The sequence below is a fragment of the Sturnira hondurensis genome, unplaced genomic scaffold (genome assembly GCF_014824575.4).
Source record: "Sturnira hondurensis isolate 20B ecotype Veracruz unplaced genomic scaffold, ASM1482457v3 Scaffold0023817, whole genome shotgun sequence".
In the NCBI taxonomy this organism is placed as follows: domain Eukaryota; kingdom Metazoa; phylum Chordata; class Mammalia; order Chiroptera; family Phyllostomidae; genus Sturnira; species Sturnira hondurensis.
In genome coordinates this window covers 5091061-5110566 of record NW_028096448.1, presented here as the reverse complement: position 1 = coordinate 5110566, position 19506 = coordinate 5091061, and the positions used below count along the sequence as shown (strand labels likewise).

The 19506-nt window shown below is 42.4% G+C and overlaps 1 protein-coding gene across 2 annotated transcripts; it reads right to left on the bottom strand.

The window, feature by feature from the left end:
• Window positions 1-920: 920 nt before the first annotated feature.
• Window positions 921-19272, bottom strand: MYLIP (myosin regulatory light chain interacting protein). 2 transcript variants are annotated; one of them, XM_037037878.1, is made up of 7 exons: window positions 18960-19272; window positions 17640-17830; window positions 7366-7551; window positions 5882-6079; window positions 5246-5410; window positions 4020-4440; window positions 921-2453 (listed from the first exon to the last, which is right to left on the bottom strand). In XM_037037878.1, the coding sequence occupies exons 1-7, from the start codon at window positions 19044-19046 to the stop codon at window positions 2364-2366; spliced, it is 1338 nt and encodes a 445-aa protein (XP_036893773.1). In that variant the 5' UTR covers window positions 19047-19272; the 3' UTR covers window positions 921-2363. The 2 variants fall into 2 exon arrangements, with proteins under 2 accessions (XP_036893773.1, XP_036893774.1); XM_037037879.1 differs by lacking the exon at window positions 7366-7551.
• Window positions 19273-19506: the final 234 nt, after the last annotated feature.

The following is a 19506-nucleotide window of genomic DNA, read 5'->3' as shown; positions in this document are numbered from 1 at the left end:
AGTGCTATTGTTCTATGATTTTGAGTATTATTTAACTTCTCCATCTAGAGAAAATAGTGTATGTCACAGGCTGAGCACATGATACCGGCATCATGTATTATTCATATCATTCATGTCTGGACCATTGTTTAATATCTAGCACTCAATAATAACTTAGTGTTCAATAATGCATTGAATGAACAGATGAATTGGTTAATTCCTAGAAATTGAGGGAGGACTGACTTAGGTATAGGAAAAGTAGAGAATTCCTATCTTTCCATTTTTTAAATTATTTTCTTGAAATAATTGTACCGAACTAAACTTCTGTAGCAATTCAAATTGCTTCCTTCAACTGCGACAGATAATTATCAGTTACATACATTATACGTAGTGTTCTCTACTGCACAAAGCATTTCCTGAACAATACAAATGAGTGCAAATGAGTACAAACTGGCATGCTTAGAGCAGTTAGGTCCCAGCAGCAGCAAGCTGGTCATCCTACGGAACACAGGTCCCAGTGGCCCACATAGGACAGATTCTGTAGTAGCCCGAGACCACTACTGCTGGGACCTGGACAAGTCCTTACCTTTCCCAACCAGGCAACTAGCCAGCAGCATCACCTGGGTTTAAACTGTTAACTTCCAACTTCACCACTTCCTTCCTTCTCCAACACTTCCCAGTCCGTTCCCTAATTTTATTTTTCATCTTTTTATATATATTACCTTGTTTTCACTTACACTCCAATCCTATAACCAGAAAAATATAGAAAGGTGAATAACTGGATGGCTATTCTCCTCGATTAGGGCCAAGACCTTAAATATTTTCAAATTTTCCATGTAGGATCAAATTAGACACCATCTATACTATTATCAACGCTCTTTTTCTTTTATATAAATTAAATAGGCTTAAATGACAATAAGTATGATGATACAAACGCCCACATTTGCTTTAAAGTCTTTATTCTCCTGAATATAAAAGACAGAAGTCCTCTTAGGATATAACAGAGTTCTTTATGTGGAAACATTATTTTTTTACAAGTGAAAAAATAAATACCTTTTGGAATAAAGGCTTATATGCTAATATGTGCCATAAAAAAGTAGAGTTTTAATATCTGACAAAATGTCTGTGCAAAGAAACAAATGCATAAACACATTACTGCTACATTAAGGCAATATGAAAAGTATACTCAGAAATCTCAGTAAAGTGACAGTGTAGCTTTCTAGCTTTCAGTGAGCTAGTATTGCACCCAATACAGTCATCTGGGTTTCCCGAAGTCCGAGAAAACCCACAAGCTGACCAACATCCAAAATGCCCGAGTGGGAGTGGAAAGCATGATTAAGAATATAGAAACAAAACACCTGAAACCCCTCTTAAGACATAGAGAGGGGACGACCAAAAGTTAATAATAAGCATTTACCCAAAAAAGCGTATACTATCTAGGTACCTGTAATAAGGCTGTACAAGGCTTGATGGCTCAAGCAAAAGCGACCCCACTGGGTGAAGCTGGGGCAGAGTGCTGGGGGGTGCTGCACGGCGCCCTTGTTTGCGTGCCACGGAGCTCCCTCAGTGAGCATCACTCTCCCTTCCCAAGGAACACGCTCCCTTTTCAATCTTAAAATAAAACATTCCACCAACTCAAGGGGCCCAAGGAGTGCTGAATACCCCACGAAAATCTTTTAGCCAAATTGGTAGCATTTTACAGTTGGAAGGCTTGGGGGCAAGGGGAGGGCGGGAAAGGAACAGGAAGCCACCGAAAGTTACTTGTTTTCCTCCACCCAGACCGGTTTAAATCTGACAACTTTGTCAACTGTCTAAAAGTCACAGAATTGATTTTTAAATCTGTTTGCCTTCCAATCTTGAACAAGTTATAGAAACAAACGTCATTAAAACGTCTTTAAGAAAAATTTTCCTATTAAAAATGTTCAGAGCTCTGTGACCATACCGAAACAAAAACAAAAACAAAAACAAAAAAATAGACCAAGAGAATTCTTCACACCAATTCTTCCACAACTGGTTGCAGGTAGGGAGCTTACCTTAGACTACATTATGGAGACTTACAACACCACTTCCTAAAAGGTACCCACTTTCTGGCTATGGCACCACCTAATGACATCAGACATTTTTACTTATTCCTTCACTTGATCATAAAAAGGATGAAAGTCCGAGGAATGTATCAGTGTCCCGAGCTCTCCCTGGTCCCCACCACTGGCGGTGCTGATGGTATGTTTTGGTGGTGAGGAGTGTTATATTCTTTTCCTTCTTGTTTTAAAAATGTTGCATGGTGGATGGGTGTTGGAGTACTTATTTCCTCCACAATCTATCCTCTTCAGTTTATAACAGTGCAGTGCATGGAAACACGGCCTGTCCAATAAGTGTACAGCAGGTCAGATGATGGTCAGGTTGAGAAGACTGGTGTGAGTTGGCAGATAGACGTGCTGAACGTGTTCCACCCGTGACCTGCACACGGGACACGACTGCAAGAGAGAAGCCAACAGTACCTGTTAGGACACCTTCCATCTGTCTCACCAGTGTTCACCTGTGGTACCTATTACATTCTGCATTCTGTTTTCTAAATAAGTCGTGGTCAGTTATTTCTGGCTTTCAACTGATAAGAGACCTTTGCTTCCTAACCTGTTTGAAAGTTTACCCTTTACAAGGGATTGGAAGCAAGTATTATAAAAAAGGAAAAACTGAAGGAAATGAATTAGGTTTTTTGTCGAATGCTAAGCAAGGCATAATGAGTATCCCAGAGACTTCCTGACGTGCAATGAGGCTGTGGTCCCCCACACGGGAAGATCACAGCCCTGCGCAGTGATGCAGGGCGTCCTCCCAGAGACTGTATGTGCTGATCAGGGGCTGACCCAGGCCAGCATTTCTGGCCTGATGCCATGTGGCCAGCGAGTGTGGCTCTGCTTGTAGTCGTGGGCTGCTCAGTAAACGTGGCCCCTCCTTAGCCGCAAAGGGAGCCTTAGGCACAAGGGCAGAAAAGGACAAACCCATGACCACGCGTGGGGAAGTAACTTGTCACAGCAGCGTGATCTGCTCTTAGGGAGGGCACAGGCATTCTGTCGGCTCATTGTGTAGCTCTAAAATCAGCTCTGAAACTAGCACTTTCTGAAGGACTAGATGTTATTTAGGGCCAGTTTCATATAAAACCATAGTGAAATTTAGCAAACAGTTCTGGGAAATGAAGATGAATTGAAGAAATTATTTAATTATTAAGAGGAAATATAAGTACAAGGAAGAAAAATACTACATATGATATGATTTTTTTGGTAATAATGTTAAAATGAGTTTGACTTGCTAAGAGCCACTCCAAGGGGCCACTAGAAGCAAATGTACTAATAAAAATAAATTAACTACAAATAATCACAGAGTAAATAAGATACCCATAGATAATTGAGAATTAATTAAACTCTAAGTGTTCTTTCTCAAATACAGGGTCCAGTACAAATAATGCCCCCTTTTTATCATAAAATCTTTTATTACAAAATCCTAAGTATATAATTCTGTAACATAACAATATCACACTCAAACTCACCATATGACATTTTAGGTGAAATGTTCAAGTTAAAACTATAAATTCTTACACCCATATTATGTCCCTACCAACCACACGCAAGAGGCCTTACTTCTGCCAGACCCTGCACTTTATGTAAAGACCATCCTCTCGAGGGTCAGCAAATAGGAAGCAACATGAGATGGAAGAGGAAGTCCTGGACCAGCCCTCAGGAGGCCAGGCTTATATCCTCAGCTCAGCGCCAACTAGATGCATTACCTTGGTGAATCGAAGCCTTCCTTCTAGCACTTGAAAAACGTCTAGGGTTTAGAGTAATTGCATTGTGGAAAATAGAACCCTAGCCCAAATGTTTCAAAATGGCAATACCTTTCCAATCACCAGATACCAAGACCCACCCGGGTGCAGGTGGACATCCTTGGTTTGTGCATTAGCGAGCCAGCACCTGGCAGGGAGCAGGAACTCCCTATGCAGGGAGGGACTGGTGAGGCTGCCAGGCAGAGAGCCAGCAGACCCCCCTCACCTGGAGCTGGGCGGCACAGCTCTCACAGCACACGGTGTGCCCGCAGGGGCAGAAGGCCGAGTTGATCTCCTCCCCGCAGCACAGCATGCACAGCATGGCCTCCTTCAGCTTGCGCAGCTTCTCCTGCAGCACCCGGGTCTGCTGGCAGCTCAGGCCCTCGCAGCTCCTGCAGTTCATGCCGCCCTCCGAGGACTTCAGCGGCGAGTTGGGAGGGCTGTGGTCGCTTCTCGAGACGAGGTCCACCACGCCGGCATTGTACAGAGCCCTCCTGGCATGGTCATACACCTCCTTCGCTGTTCTCTTAATATCGAAGACATACTTCTTGCCCAGGTTAATGTTTTCATTCAGAAACAGAGATGCCAAGTGGCCCTTCAAGTCTCGACTGTACTGCATCATGACGGCACTGGTCACTGTGTCACACCTACAGGGAGGGGTTGAACAGCCACCTTAGTACGGTCAAGCCCGCCTATTCCCGAGATTCAGTCCTGCCAACACTGCTGCGTGTGAGAATGTTCGTGTCAGCAGACATTCGACACTCTTATTTGCATGCTTGAGAGTAAATATATTCTTCCAGTTTTATGTGTGTTAAAAATGTCAATGATTCTCTGATGAAGCAGCCATAAACTTCAGACAGGGAATGTGCCCCTCTGGCTGCAGCGACAAGAGCCACAGTCCAAAGCAGCTTGTAGCAAGAAAAAGAAATTTTTCTTTGAAGTCTTGGCTTTATGTTAAACATTTCTACAAACTTTCCATTCTACTCCACAATCTGAGTGTCTATTTTAGCAGTAAAAAGGTTAAGGTTGCCTGCCAACTGAATTTCTTATCTTTAATTTTCCAAATATTTGCGTGAAACCACAACTCTACTTTAAATCACCCTCTGAAAGGAGAGCATCGAAACCTTATTAAAAATCCTTACAATGTACTGAGATTCAGGATAGCAGCCCTCCCAGGAGCAGGAGAGGGGGTGCTGTGGGAGGTAGGGGAGAGGTAAGCTGGGGAGGGTGCCTGCAGCTCGGGCCCACGCACTTCCTGTGGGGAAAGCAGGCCGACATTGCCAGGGACTCCACGGCTACAGTAGAAATGAAGTGCTTCCAAAGCAGCCGATTTCTTAAATTCGGTACAGGATTTACTGACACAACAATCCCAGAAACTGACTGTAGGAGCCCCTTTGTCACCTGAAAACCTCAGAGCAGCGGACGGACGCTAAGGTTACCAGCAACACGTGCCTGTAGAAAGCGTGCGTCTCCGTGATTGCCCGGTAGAGCCCGCTGGCTGCCCTGGTGCTGATCATCTTAAACAGGAGCACGATGCTGTTCCCAGACTCCTTGGTGATGGTCAGGTACACATTCTTTCCTGACTGCGTGGCCATCTGCACTACGGGGTAAGCTATCCTGAAAGACGGGAGGAGAAAGATTCGTAAGCGCAGAGGAGAGGCTTGTCATCCTTTGTGCGCCTGTACTCGATTCTCACGTGCTCCGCCGGCGATAAAACCAGACGCTCCCCGAAGCACTGTGCTGTCTGGTGATGAAGGCACATGGAAAAGCAATCGTGGGTCAGCGGACGGAAGTGTGGGAGCAATTTTGGGGGGTGTGTACATGCCTGTACAGGTGAAAATGAGATTCCTATAGCAGTGAACTACTTGTCTGAAAAAAGAGTAAGGCTGCCGTAGCACTACTTTTTAGTTAGTATTTAAAAAAAATAGTTATGGAAGCCTGAATAAAATGAGCATATGTATTCCTTATTGAAACTTCATCCCTAAATGAAGACTGTTCAGTAAATCCTGTTCCATTTTCTGTTTTCATGATCAGAGTTATGAAAGCATGCACACACGTAGGTCTAAAATAATTTAAGGCTCGGGTTACCTGTTCATTGGGCTGAAGTCATCTTTACAAATGGAGATTCCGTCAGGCCCCACTCCTATAAGGAGTCTCTGCCCTTCGCTGTCCCTCACAGAATGCCACTCTACGCCGTAGTTTTCCATCGCTGACACAATCTGTAAGACCTGGTACTCAGCGGAAGCCTGGCTGGTCCCCTCCAACTCCTTATGCTTGGCAACGATGCTGCAGAACACCAAAGGGGCAGAGGTGGACAGAGGGATTAACTTACGCCGCCTCTACAAATCCACCTCCAGCATCTTCACTGCTGAAGTCTACTGACACCGTCATTTATGAATCATGGTAACTGAAAGCTATATTGTTACTGAAGTCTCACTCATTTAGAAAACTTATAGTAAAACACTGCTAAGACATAATGAAGAGCATGACTATTAAGTATTCAGTAGAGAAACTATTGGGGATACTGGGTAAGGAGAAATTGAAAGAATTATGAAAATCTCTAAAAATACATGTAAGTAACTTATATGTACAAACTTCTCACCTGTTTGTCTACATTTATTTTATAAGTTTCATTAAAACACAGCATTATAAGGGATTGATTAGGTTGTCTGCAACTTAAAAAAATGATTTATTTTATCTATTGTGGTGGACATCCTCTAATTTAGTCCTTAAAGGCCCCCACCTCCCGGTGCTCTCCCCCTTGGAAATGGCCTTCATTTGAGTGTGGACTGGATTAATGACTTGCTTCTAATGAACAGAAAATGGCAGGATGATGAGATGTCACTTGCTTCTGAAATTAAGTCAGGGAAGGATTCTGACTTCCATCCTGGTGTTCTCTCTTGCTCCGATTGGACTGCTTGTGCTGGGGGAAGCCGGCCGCCACGTCATGACAAAGCTCCAAGGAGAGGCCCACGTGGTGAGGGAACCAGGCCTGCCAACCAGGTGCAGGTGTCAGCCTGGACGTGGGTCTCAGGTGAGCCTTCGAGGGAGACTGAGCTCCACCAACAGCTCGACAGCAGCCTCGGGAAAGGTCCTAAGCCTGAGAACCCAGCAAGCCCGACTGCTGACCCACAGAACTGTGAGATGATGTTTGCTGTTTTAAGCCACTAAGTTTCGAGGTAATTCATTACTGAGGAGTAGATAACTAAGACACCTATGTTAGGTTTCTTGGTTTAATCCTCGCTGGGATGAAGAACGTTCCAGTATACATGGTAGACTTTGATGTCAGGTGACTTGCATTCTTAAAAGGTCACAGATTTTTATAATTCCTGTTATATAGCATTCTGTATAATGGCATTTATTTGTGTGGATTATATGTTGTGTTTAGAGGTTCTTTAAAAAAAGGCTAAGAATCTTTCAAAAGTTGGTTAAAGTTGCTTAAAGACTAGGCAATGGCCTAGTATCACAGGTTCATTTTGTATCATATGTATCATTGGTTCATTTTCTCCTGGAAATTCATATCAATTTGCTAGATCTATGGGTGTAAACAGTAGTCTTAACTGCAGGTTCACCTGTTCAAGGCTGCAGTGGAGAGCTCCTTCGCACACAGCTCCTCGTAGCTGTACTTGGCAGTGTTCTGATTGTAGTCTCCAAACTTGGTCTGGGCCAGGAGGGCGCTGAGTCCCACCGCCTGTTCTGGGGAACACTGGAGGTGGCCGGCCAGGAGCGCCTCCTTGATATGCAAGAAAAAGATATGCCTACAAAGCAATGCAAAAATGAGATTATGCTAGGAACTAACTTGGTATCAAACTCAACCTGCTTAGCATTTTCACAATTACTTTTGAGTGAGGAAAACAGAAATTGTAAGAGCCACCCTCAAAATGCTTAAAGAACCTTTTTTATAACGAGTGTGCTGGCAAAGGAAGTCTAAGCACTCAGTTTCTCTGGAATAAAAGGTGTAACCCAAACAAAAACAGGTCTAAGTTCAGTAACATTCAAGTTACAAAATGTGAAATCATTACACCGAAATTTTTGCATTACAATTTTTAAAAGAAATAATTATAATCAGAGAAAATTTTATCTTGACATGGAATTAATACCTTAATACCCTCGACTTTATTCAAAGGAGCCCCAAATCTCTTTTAGCCCAAACTTCTTTCCTAGGAATTGGATTCGAATGTCCAACTTCCTGTCGAGTTCTGCACTGGGGCATTTTTCCAGTGTCCCAATTTTAGTTCATTCGCAACCAAACTCCCTGTCTTCCCAACCTGCTCTATCTCCCTGTGGAAACCGCAGTCTGATCTGCTATTTTTCCAAAAAAACTCACTTTTGACTATTACTCTTATCTCTACTTACTTTCTATTTGTGAAAACTCTTTAAATCCAGCTCTATTCTTCCCGCTTTAACCTCCTCTGCCCTACTTGCATCTCTAAACTGTCACAGAATTTACAATATTCTCCACATCTACGCCAACCTCTCCTCCTGATTCTGTGTTGATCCACTTTCCAAGCTTCTGGGATGTACTTGCCTTTTTTCTGCCTAGAATCCTTCAAGGGATCCATCTCACTGTTTCTGAAAAAGCACGCTGTCAGTGGGAACCCAGGCCTCTCCGCCCTTTGGCCCCATACCCGCTGCGATTCCCTCCAGCCACTGTGCCCAGGGAAAGGAACAATTCTCTGCTCCTATTGTCCTGAAGGCCATTCTTTCTGTCTCCTCATTTAGCTACCATTCTAAATGGTACCATATCACATGCAAACTACTTACTCCGCTATTATGGTATTTGACACATTCTAACAGGTGCCTCTTAAGTGCCTCTAATATCAGAGAACTCTCTAAGTGTAAGGAAAATTGCACACTGTCTGTTTATACTCATTCTCACCTTAGTTTGAGTCCATTTGACTGTCCTAATTGTATACCATAGTATATTTCACATTTACTAAAAGGTCTCAAGAGAGCATATAAATATCCACAGGCAGATTGGCCTAGGTATCAAATCTGTCTCTGACAAATGTATAAATCTAACCTTCCTCTGATGACTGGGTAGAGCCTCTCAAACGTGCTCAAATGCCGCAACATTTCTTCCACTGACTGATGAGCTACCACTGGTAAAGCTCTGAACACTGTTCCGAACAGAGCACGTTAAGATCAGCTCCCCACTTCCGCTGGACACCCCACTCCAGCCCTGAACACTGCCTTTACTCATACATCAGTCTGTGTTTGCCGTTCAGGTGGGGGGGCAGCATGAGAAAGGTACGAAAGGAAGAAGAAAGTGAGACAGGAAGCACCGCGAAGGGCTCTGTTGAGAGTTGTCAGGCTGACAAGAGCCATTAATCTCCTTTTAAGAACTGCTTGAATGTAATGTTTCCTGCCTTCTGTAATGATAGAGAAATGTTTAAAATGATCATACTCTGCCAAATACTATGGTTTTTTTCTTTATTCACAGTCCCTATGAAGAAATCACAGTAAGAATGCATAATAGCAATGAAAGAAGGTAAGCATGGTTTTTATTAACCCAAACATCTGCTAGTCTTTAAAGTATTTCTGACATACTGCTAAACTGAGAAGGGGGTCTCTGCTGGGGCAAAGAAATAACCACAAAATAACTTGTTTTAAAATAGCTATCTGAGGACTGAGACCTAGCAGTCCCACACAATGTGGGTGTCACAGCCCTGCCTCAGCCCACGCAGTGCACTTCACCTTGGTTAACGTGCCTCTCTCTCCTGTGTTCATCAGGGGAGATACCAGTAGAAATGAAATCTGAAGATATGCTTACATTAAAGAAGAAATTGTGCACCGAAAGGCTGTAAGGGTATCACCACAGGCTAACTCTTATCAACTTAATTACTGCTTATGTAAGTCTTTTAAGTTATTTACCACACAGCAAGTTAGAGACTAGTTTCTGCTCTACTGAAGAGTAAGTATAGCTTGCAAAAGAGTTTCGAAATCGATCCGATTTCTTTTTTTAAGCCATCCATGCCTACTTCTGAAGAGACAGCTGCCAAAAGCAAAGGCAAAGCACTAGTAACTAAATATTAACAGGTGCTCAGCAGCCCGAGAGGGATGCAGATCCTCTTCTGGCATGTGGGTCAGAATTCAGTAGGGGGTGGGGACAACTGGCCTTTCTACATACTCCACATTCTAGGCTGGACCGCAATCATTACCCTGTGAGCAGAACTCTCCTCCTTACTGTTGACATAAACTTTCCCGCATTTTTTAGTTCCATGGACTACAAAGCAACCCTTTCATTTCAAGTCAACACATATTTTGTGTGCACTCCCTCTGAGCCAAGCCCCATGCTGGGGTTACGGGGCCAACAAGTCTGATCATTGCTTTTCAGATGAAACTTACAGCCTTTTGGTGTGAAGTAACACATCCTATCAAAATAATTCCTGCCACGAACTGCCTTTTGGGTGACCTCTTGGTGCTCTGCAGGAGGACAGCATCATGGAACAGTGACAGCAAAGGTCACCAGCTGTGACGAGCCATCAGCAGACTCTATTTAATGTGCTGTTTCCAAGAGGGAGGAGGGCAGAGGACAGAGACACATTTCCAACAAAGAATCCAGCCGTGGCTCAATAGTTAGGGGTGGCTTTGAATCAAGTATTCTCTCCTATTCTCTCTCCAACCATCTGGTCTGTAACTGTCTGGTTCATGGATTTTCCCCCTTCCTTTTTTGTAAAGTGGGCAAAAAGTTACCAATAATATCAATAACAAGTAGATGTGGTTAAAGAATTGTAGTGAATTGTTTTTATTTTATTTTTTATGAAAGATTAAAAGTGGTTGGCATTTCTAATTCAGTATTAGACTACATGCTAGAATCACGAAGATAACAAAAGTCTTTGAAAAAAACTATTTTCTTTGTCTGAAGCAAATGTCTATGAATATGTCCTACAGATATAAGTTCAAAGGGCATTTCCTTCCTAAACATTCTCCTGGTTACACCTTATAATTCATGATTCTTCAAATTTTACCCAGTTCCTAAGAAAGTGGGTATTTTCAATATATGGTTCACATTTTGGAGGCCAAAGTGAAACATTCTGGCTAACTTATATCTTTGCATTATGAGTGCAAATGAATTCACACTTACTGTAGCATTATGGAAGATTTAAAAAAAAGAAGTAGATATAAGAATATGCCAAATTTTAATTAAAAAAAGAATCACATATTCTTAATACATTTCTGTTTCACAGTACTTCAAATTTCCTCTATTCTAAAAATTAATTTCTTTCCATAGCTTTAAGGAATTGAGTCATTTATTTTTTATGAATTATAATCAGAGAACTTTCCTCTAAACACTGGCTTGACTCATACAGAAATCATCTAAAAACCAAAGTAGAACTTTCTGCAAACCAATCGGGAGCTGTCTCTCTGCTCCCCACGGATGGTAACTCTCAATTACCGCCCTCCAGGTATCTCTCCAGTCACATTATTTTAAAGAGCTTTTGTGACACACATGTAAAACAACTATATCCACCTACACCATCCAACTCAAAATTTAAGTAACTAACTTAAAACATCTTTACAATGGCCAAATAGCTATTTTAAAAAACTTTCTAGTCTCAATAATTGAATTGTATTTCTCCCCTAGAAGACCGGACTGAACCTGGCCATCCCTTAATAACAGTGACCAGTTTGTTCCTCACCTGTGAGACCCCCCACGGAGACGAAGAGTATTCCTGTCTCAGTCCGGCAAGTCACTCACCACATTGACTGACCTTGAACCCAAGCCTGCCAAGTCATACTTTAAAGCCATCAAACCAAAACAGAACTGCTGTGAGAGTTTTTTGTTCTGTTTCTTAAGTTCCAGGGAAACAAAAATCATTTCAAGATGGATCATAGCTGGAATCACGATGCTTTTAAAGTGAAACAAAGGAGAGTATCTTCATGGCACTGGGGGGAGGCAAAGGTTTCTCAGGACACAGTCGGCAAAAATTGTACAAGCAAAAAAAAAATGGACAGATTAGACTTTATCAAAATTAAAAAATTCTACTCATCAAAAGGCATCAAGAAAACAGGTAAGCTACCAGAGAAAATACAATATTTACAAAACACGTATCTGACAAACAACTGGTACATACAAAGAATTTGCAAGCTCAAAAATAAAGGCCACCACTCAATGAAAATGACTTGTAGCTATCAATGATACTTCACAAAAGATGATGTACAAAAGCCAATAGACACGTGGAAAAGTGTTCATATTTTTTTAAATCCTCACCTGATGATATATTTATACATTTGAGAGAAACATCAATGTGAAAGAGAAACATCGATCAGTTGCCTCCTGTGTACGTGCCCCAAAGGGGATCGAATGCATAACCTAGGTATCGAATCCAAACCTAGGATTTGATGGCTGTACAGTGCTCTGACTGGGAATCAGACTTGAAACCTTCTGGTGTATGGGATGACCCTCCAATCAGCTGAGCCACCCGGAGCAAGTGTTCATAATTAATCAAGAGAGACATACAAATTAAAACTGGAGGCTGGCAGGGGCATGGAGGAACTGAACTCTCAGATGTTCTTGGTGGAAGTGCAGGGTGGTACAAGAGCTTTGGGAAAAGGCCTGAGTTCCTGATATAACTAAGCGGTTGCCTCCTCTATGAGTTGCCTCCTCCAGCTATTCCAGTCTTAAGTATTTATTCAAGAGAAATAAAAACACATGTCTACCAAAAAGACTTGTGCTTCAATGTTCATAGCAGTTTTGTTCATAATAGCTGGGAAACAGGTCTTCTTCAGTGGGCACATGGATGAACAAATAGTAGTAACATTCACACTATGGAATACTACCCAGAAATAAGAACAAGCCACTAACATATACACAACGTGACCTCTCAAAAAATGTATGATGAACAAAAGAAGGCAGACACAAAAGTATGCACGGCATGATTCATAGATTAGTTATGCCTGTTGTGCTTAATTAAGCACAACAGGCATAACTAATCTATGCTGAAAAAGCATATAACCCTGGTGGTGTGGTGGGTAAAGATGGGGAAGGAGGGTGGGGGCTGACTGTAGAAGGGCACAAGGAAACTTTCTGGAGTAACAGTAAAGTTCTAAATCCTGATAAGGGTTTTGTGTAAATGGGCACACCCATTTGTCAAAAAAGCATTAAATGGTGTAATTAGAACGTGTGCACTTCATCATAAGTAAATTTTATATCAAAAGAAAAAAAACTGTAGGCAAATACTGAGTTTTAGTTAATGATGTCCACACTGAAGTACTGAAGTATTTAGGGGAACGTGTACCTACATCCAATTCATTTTAACAAGCACCACACAGATTGATAGATTAGATAGAGGGATCAAAAATGGATAAAAATGTGATAAGACAAGTAGAGTAAACTGTTGATAATTACTAACAAATTTACTCCTCCTCAGGTTCCAAGAAGTTAAAAGATCTGGAGGTGGGGAAAGGCAGGAATGGGAAGGACATCACCAACTTCAAAAGTAATTACAACCTACACCAGAAGGATACCATTACTTGGAAGCATAACATCTGCACTTCTAAAGAACATGATTACTCATCATAGGTATCTGTCCTTGCAAATAGCAATCCAGGCAGTCCTATGGTTTAAAAGTGTTAACTACAATCTCTTTCTTAACAATCTAAATTAGTGGGAAGTGCTACCAGGTCTGGGACAGGTCTGACACCCCAGCTGCAGTGGGACACTATTAAAGAATAAACACACCTGGTCCCACGGGGGCTATGTCCCCTCATCACCCTGAGTCTGATGCTAACTGCCATCTAAATCTTCAAATCTTATTTAAAAAGTATACGGTCAAGATTCAAAGTTCATTTTCATTACATAAAAATTAATTCCTCAATGGTATTTGGAGATTTCATACAAATACTAAGTATCAGAAATCCATACAGAGACTGAAGGCACCCAGATGGGAGATCAGAGACCAAAATAAACATATATCAATAATACAAACATCCTGTGTTCTGAACAAAAAGAAAAATAGACAAATTAGAATTCAGATATTGAATATTTTCGTTGGCAAAATTATACATCTTTTTATCATATTCTACCTTCCTGGAACCTATTTTGTGTTTGGGAACAAACAAAACAACAAACAAATGCCCGAGAGGTGGCGTGGAAAGAGTGAAAGAAGCAAATGAATGCTAAGCACTGAGTAATTTCTTAACAGAGAACAGTCACTACAAAATATGTTTTAACGGTGAGATTTCTTTCTGAAAGCTTCAAACTTCAGTTTATAGAAGCAAACTGGCAACACATTTCAATTTCTGTAAGACCATGCACATCATCTGTTATCAGTTAACCCGTTTTACTTATTTCCAAGTCCTTAACTCATTGATTCAATGACTATTTATGCACCAGGCACTTGCTAGACTCTGGGGATACAATGCAGATCAGCCCCGTTTCATGGAATTTAGGTGATTAGAGTGGCTCTCAGTAAACACAGTGTCAGATCCGCAACTGCAGTACATGCTCATTAAATGCTACAGAAGAGTGTTCCGCCCTGTCTTGAGAGAGTTTAGTCCCCTAAGCAGGCCTAGCGATAGCTTTCCAGAGGAGTGGTGGCTGAGCTGAGGTCTGAAGGAAGACAGGATTTAACCAGGGACAAGCCCCTCGTCACTGCTCACAGCACTGAAATCTTGATGAAATTCAACGTTCAGGATTCAGCATTTCCATTTCCATAAATATTTATTCAGTCCTCGCCAAGTCCTTATGTTGGGGTTGTTCCTTGGGAGAGGGAATTCTGGCACTGGTTAGTCCTAACTAAAGCAGGAGTACCCCTAGCAAAGACAGCAGAGCTGTTCAGAAATGTGGCACGCTCAGAAGAAATACATGTTATTGACAGTGGATGGTATAATTACCATCTCTGAAGATGAAGCATATAATTCCCTAATCTCTGGTTTTGAAAATGTTGACAAAATCTGGTCTGAATTGCTGTGAATACCCAAGAGGCTCTGAAAGGCAAGATTTCAAAGATCGTTATTTCAGACCTACTTCCAGAATACATTAGTTTCACTAATGTTGGAATCCATATTATGGTAAACATCTGCTGGAAATACCTGTTGTTTCCACCTCTGAAATGTGCCAGCTGAGTCTCAATCAGACTCTCTGGTTACTTTTCAGACCTCCACTCAAGAGCAAACATAATAATCTGGGTATAGAACCAAATCTAAAATTAGACCAAATCAGAGACCAATTAACTCTACATACTAATCTAAGAAGACATTTGATACATTTTTTCTGTCTTCAGAGAAATGTGTTAAGGAAAATCTTATAGAAAGGAAGTGAAAGCAAAGGGAAAAAATCTATTGTGAGAAGAGATTCTAGAGACAACTGAGTCCCAGGCTTTCCACTGAGATAAAGGGCTGGTTCAGGCCTCGAACTCTGCATACACTGGTACTGGGTGGCAGAGCTGGACCTAAGATGCTGGGCCTCTGCCTTGACCCCAGTACCCTCCTGTTACGAACAGGCTTTCCTGCCTTGCATTCTTACAGCAGCCTCCCTAATCTGATGCAAAGTAATATTGATGTATTAATTGGCTCCTGGTTAGGCCAGCTCTGCTGTGAGCAGGCTACTTTAATTGTCCACGGAGGACAACCCAGCCGGGATATTTCAGCACCACTTCATAAACAGTCCCGACACTGTCAGTACACCAAATGCGCCCCTACGACTGGACTTAGAGAGAGTAAACAATTACCTCCCAGGACTGGACTGGTAAAGTTGAGTTTACTCACTACATAAACACATGTATTTTACTTTTGTGCCATTTTATATAAATAGTTTTAATGAATAATTAAACATCAGGAAGTTTATCAACCAGCTTTATCTTGCTAACATAACATTAGGGGAAATAAATATTTTGTTCTTACAGTATTAAGCACATAAAAACAACGCTGACTATATAACTAAACTGGATGCAATACAACTTCTGATCCTAATTAAAATGTGGAAAGGTTACAGATGTAACATTTGTTACAAATGTACAAATTATTTTATCTAGTTATTAAGGCAGAATGCTATATAAACTTTAGGTGGCATTATTTTAAAATTCTGTGTTTCAGGCAATACCACAAAAACAACTAAAATGCACCAATATTTTAAAAGTTAGTCAAAAGCTTAGATCATACTAATTTTTCAATAAGGTTTCAAAAGGATCTAAAATCAATTAAAAATACCTCGTCTAAGTAGGTATGTGCATTCTCTGAGTGACATTAGGCAAGAATCTCAAGAGTCAAGTCAATTGAATCAATAAAGGAGAAAATTTGATTCTAATTCTAATTCACAAAATGTCTTTATTTCCTGCATGAATAAAATAGATTTGATAATAGTTATTAACTCAATTATAAGAAAGCTCAGGTAAAGACCATCTTATAGTACACTTTAAAGCCTGTAAGCATTCAGTATACAAACGTATTATACTATTATGACCACAGCCATTGTTTGAATGATGTATTTGCTCCTCCAAAGTTGTGCAGATTTAAAAATAAATTTGTGTCATCAAAACAGATTTTCATCTGGAGGCCCTGAAATCATGATTATAAAATCATGATAAAAGTACACAATGAAAATATCAATCTATTGTTTTTCATATATATTTTTTCTCTTACTTGACTGACAGTTATCACACTGAAGTGAAAAGTGGAAGTTTTCATAAATCAGCTTTAAGTAAAAAACAACAAGAAAAACCCCAAAACATGCAATCACTAGGATATTTTGCAAGACATTTTTAGGAGCACTAAGAATTCAATATACCAGTTACTTCAGAAACAAAATGGAACATTTCTCTCACTCTAATGCTCCATAACAAGGCAGAACAGAGTTCAAATTCAAATGAGCAGTGTTTCAAAATGGGTTTCTATCTGTCCTTGGGTAAACAAACAAAAATGTGACATGTTAAATACTCTTAAAGTATACGGTTCACTCATCATTGCTCAGAATTTTCACTCACATTTTTCATGAGCATTGCGAATTTCCAAGCCAAAGGGTTATGAAAAACATTAGAACTTAGACCCAAACTTTGCTGCATTTAGAATTAGTTGTTATCCTTTTTTCTCCTTCCTTCTTTCCTTCCTTCCTCCCCTCTCCTTTCTTTTTGACATGCCACTGTATGATTTAGGTCTCTTGCATTTCAGCAATAAATATTAAACCTTGGTTTTCTAGTGTGGCTCATCCTTCAGAAAAGTATAACCATCAGTCCAAGGGAGAAAACATTTTTTAGTTTGAAAGAGGAAACCACAAGTCCAGGAATTTACCACTATTGGTGGTTTTCTAGAAGGAAGTTTTCTAGAAAGCTCAACCCTCCTGTGTAACATACTAGTGGGTTGGAGTTTGGTTACTCTGGCCTTAAAAGAATTGCCTTACTAAGTTTTCCAGATATTTAAAAACTTTTAAAATTCTGCAATAAGTGGCACTGTAATTTGACACTAGGTTGAAGAAGTTGACCAAATTTAAGTAATCCAAAAGGAACCGTTTCCTGCTTTCTGTCAGAACAATCTACAGTGACCTATAGTAACACCGCTGAGGCAGAGGTTAATCTCGGGCACTCGATGCTGCTAGCAGGAAGTCTCCTGGGTTTGTTCTCTCTCTCTCTCTCTCAGATGTGGCACTAATCTCAAGTGTTTGTAAGAATTCAACCCTGCTCTCTCATTGTGTATAAAGAAAAAAAACACACAAGAAGAGTTGCAAAATGTACCTCAGGCCAACTACATAGCTCCCTCTTCATCTCAATAAAAGGGCCATGACACAGAAAACTTTTAAGTTATGAACCAACTCGGTATCAGACAAATTTGCCTGTGCACGAACATCTCTGGGAAGGTGCAGTGGAACCAAAGGTTTATTTGACGTTGGTTTATTTTAGCATCACTTTACCTAGTCTGCTCCTGTAAGATGAGGTGAGGCTCCACGAAGAACTTGACTCTCAGTTTAAGCCGGTAAGGGGCTAGCCCATCCATCTGCTGGGAGATCCGGTTTCTCAGATTTAGCCATAAACTCTCACCTTTGCTACCCGTAAACTGCAGTCCAAAATAATCAACTTCTATAATTCCCAATCGCCTGCACACCTAAAAAAAAAATGAATGTAGCCTGAATGAGCAAATTGGTCCATGTAGTCAAAGCAAATCTGATGACTCCATGCAAGACTAAGATTCCTGCCTACTTTTTACAAAGTTCAACAGTGTCACAATTACTGTTGTAAACTGGAAGAACAAAGTTCTAAAGCTCCAGTGTTGCTAAACCACTAGGTGAAGTATAGAGGCTTGTCCTTGTTTTAATACCTATGACATGACCAATGGCAGTAAAGGAAAAGGGAGTCCTCAAAAGTACCCTTCCAGAAAAGCTGAGGAGGGTAATCTCAGAGTATTTTCCTTCTTATTCCAATCACCAGAATTCCCTCCACCAGCACAATCGATCCAGCTTATTTGGCAGCTTAGTATCTGGACAATTTTAAACATCTGGACTCAAAAAAAAAAAAAAAAAAAAGAGGAAACATGCCACAAGTGTCAGCTAAGCTTTATAAGAGGTTTTCCACCCATTTTAGGTCCCAGGGGTTTAGGGGCATAGCGTTTCACTTGAGATCAAATCTACTGTCTGCCATACCACTGTACCACTGTTCCACTGTTCGGAACCATCCCTCACTCCTAAGGAAACGCTGCGTGCTTAAAGACAACAGGAGTAGACGGCCAAAACCCACTGTCCTCTGATCTTCCGCAAATTCGGAGATGCAGGAGAAGGGTCCATCTGAGAAGCAGCAAGAGACAAGGGCTCGGCTTGTCTGCCAAACAACCTAAGAGGCCACTTTCAGACACCTCATCCTGAGAGGCAGTTGTCACTACCAGGCCCCGCAGTGACAAGACTGGGATCTTGCACACACCTGCAGCAGGTGTGCTGGACCGCCTTCTTCCGGGAAAAGTGCCGGGCTGGGGGGCTGGGTGGCCAGCCGCTGCACGCGTCCTGCGCGCCCCCACCCCCACGCGTTCCGGGAACGCCGGCATACAGGCAGCGCACCCCACGAGTGGAGGAGGGTGAGCCCTCCGGGTGCCTGGGGCGAGCTGCCTGGGGCCGCGCTTCCCTAGGCTGCCACCGCAGCTCCTCCTGGTCCTGCCAAGTGGCGCGCCCTAGCGCCTGACATTGCCACGAGGCCCCTCTGCCTTGGAGGATCGATCGGGTGCCCGCTTGGCCCCTCATCCTCACCTGGTTGAGGCAGTCCTCGCCGTTGGCTTTCGCTTCCACCTCCACCTCCATCAGCACCGCGTCCGGCCTCGTCACATAGCACAGCATGGCTGGGGCCGCTGGGGCCGCTACAGCCGCCTCCTGTTCGGTGTGTGCGAGGCTGCTGCCTTGCCACCAGTCAAACCCCGTTCTGGGCTCGGCGTGGCTGGCCCCGGGCAGGCTGCTGCCCTGCAGACCCCTGCCCCACAACTGGGCGGCCGCCGCGCCCTCTCGCCACCCCCTCCCCAGCCGGCCCGCCTTCGGGATTTCTCTGCCTCCGCGACGGCGCTGCACTCCAGCACCCCGACTGCCTGAGCCGCGACAGAGACTCCTCAGATATAGTGGCCCCACCCCCTCCGGTTGGGGTACCCGCCAATCATGGAGGCTCCGCACCGCCTCCGCCGCTCTGCGAGCCAATAGTGGCGCCCATTCAGCCTCGGCCCCACCTCCCAGCGCCGGCGAGTTCCCGGGCCACCAGAGGAGGTGGCAGCTTGCCGCCGCTGGAGTACTGCGGCAGGAGGGAGGCCCC

Coding starts and splice junctions, on each gene's coding strand:
- MYLIP (XM_037037878.1), bottom strand. CDS start 19,046: ATGCTGTGCTATGTGACGAGGCCGGACGCGGTGCTGATGGAGGTGGAG. Junction 5,411..5,881: donor GACTTCAGCCCAATGAACAG/GTAACCCGAGCC, acceptor CCCGTCTTTCAG/GATAGCTTACCCCGTAGTGC. Junction 4,441..5,245: donor GAGACGCACGCTTTCTACAG/GCACGTGTTGCT, acceptor CCCTCCCTGTAG/GTGTGACACAGTGACCAGTG.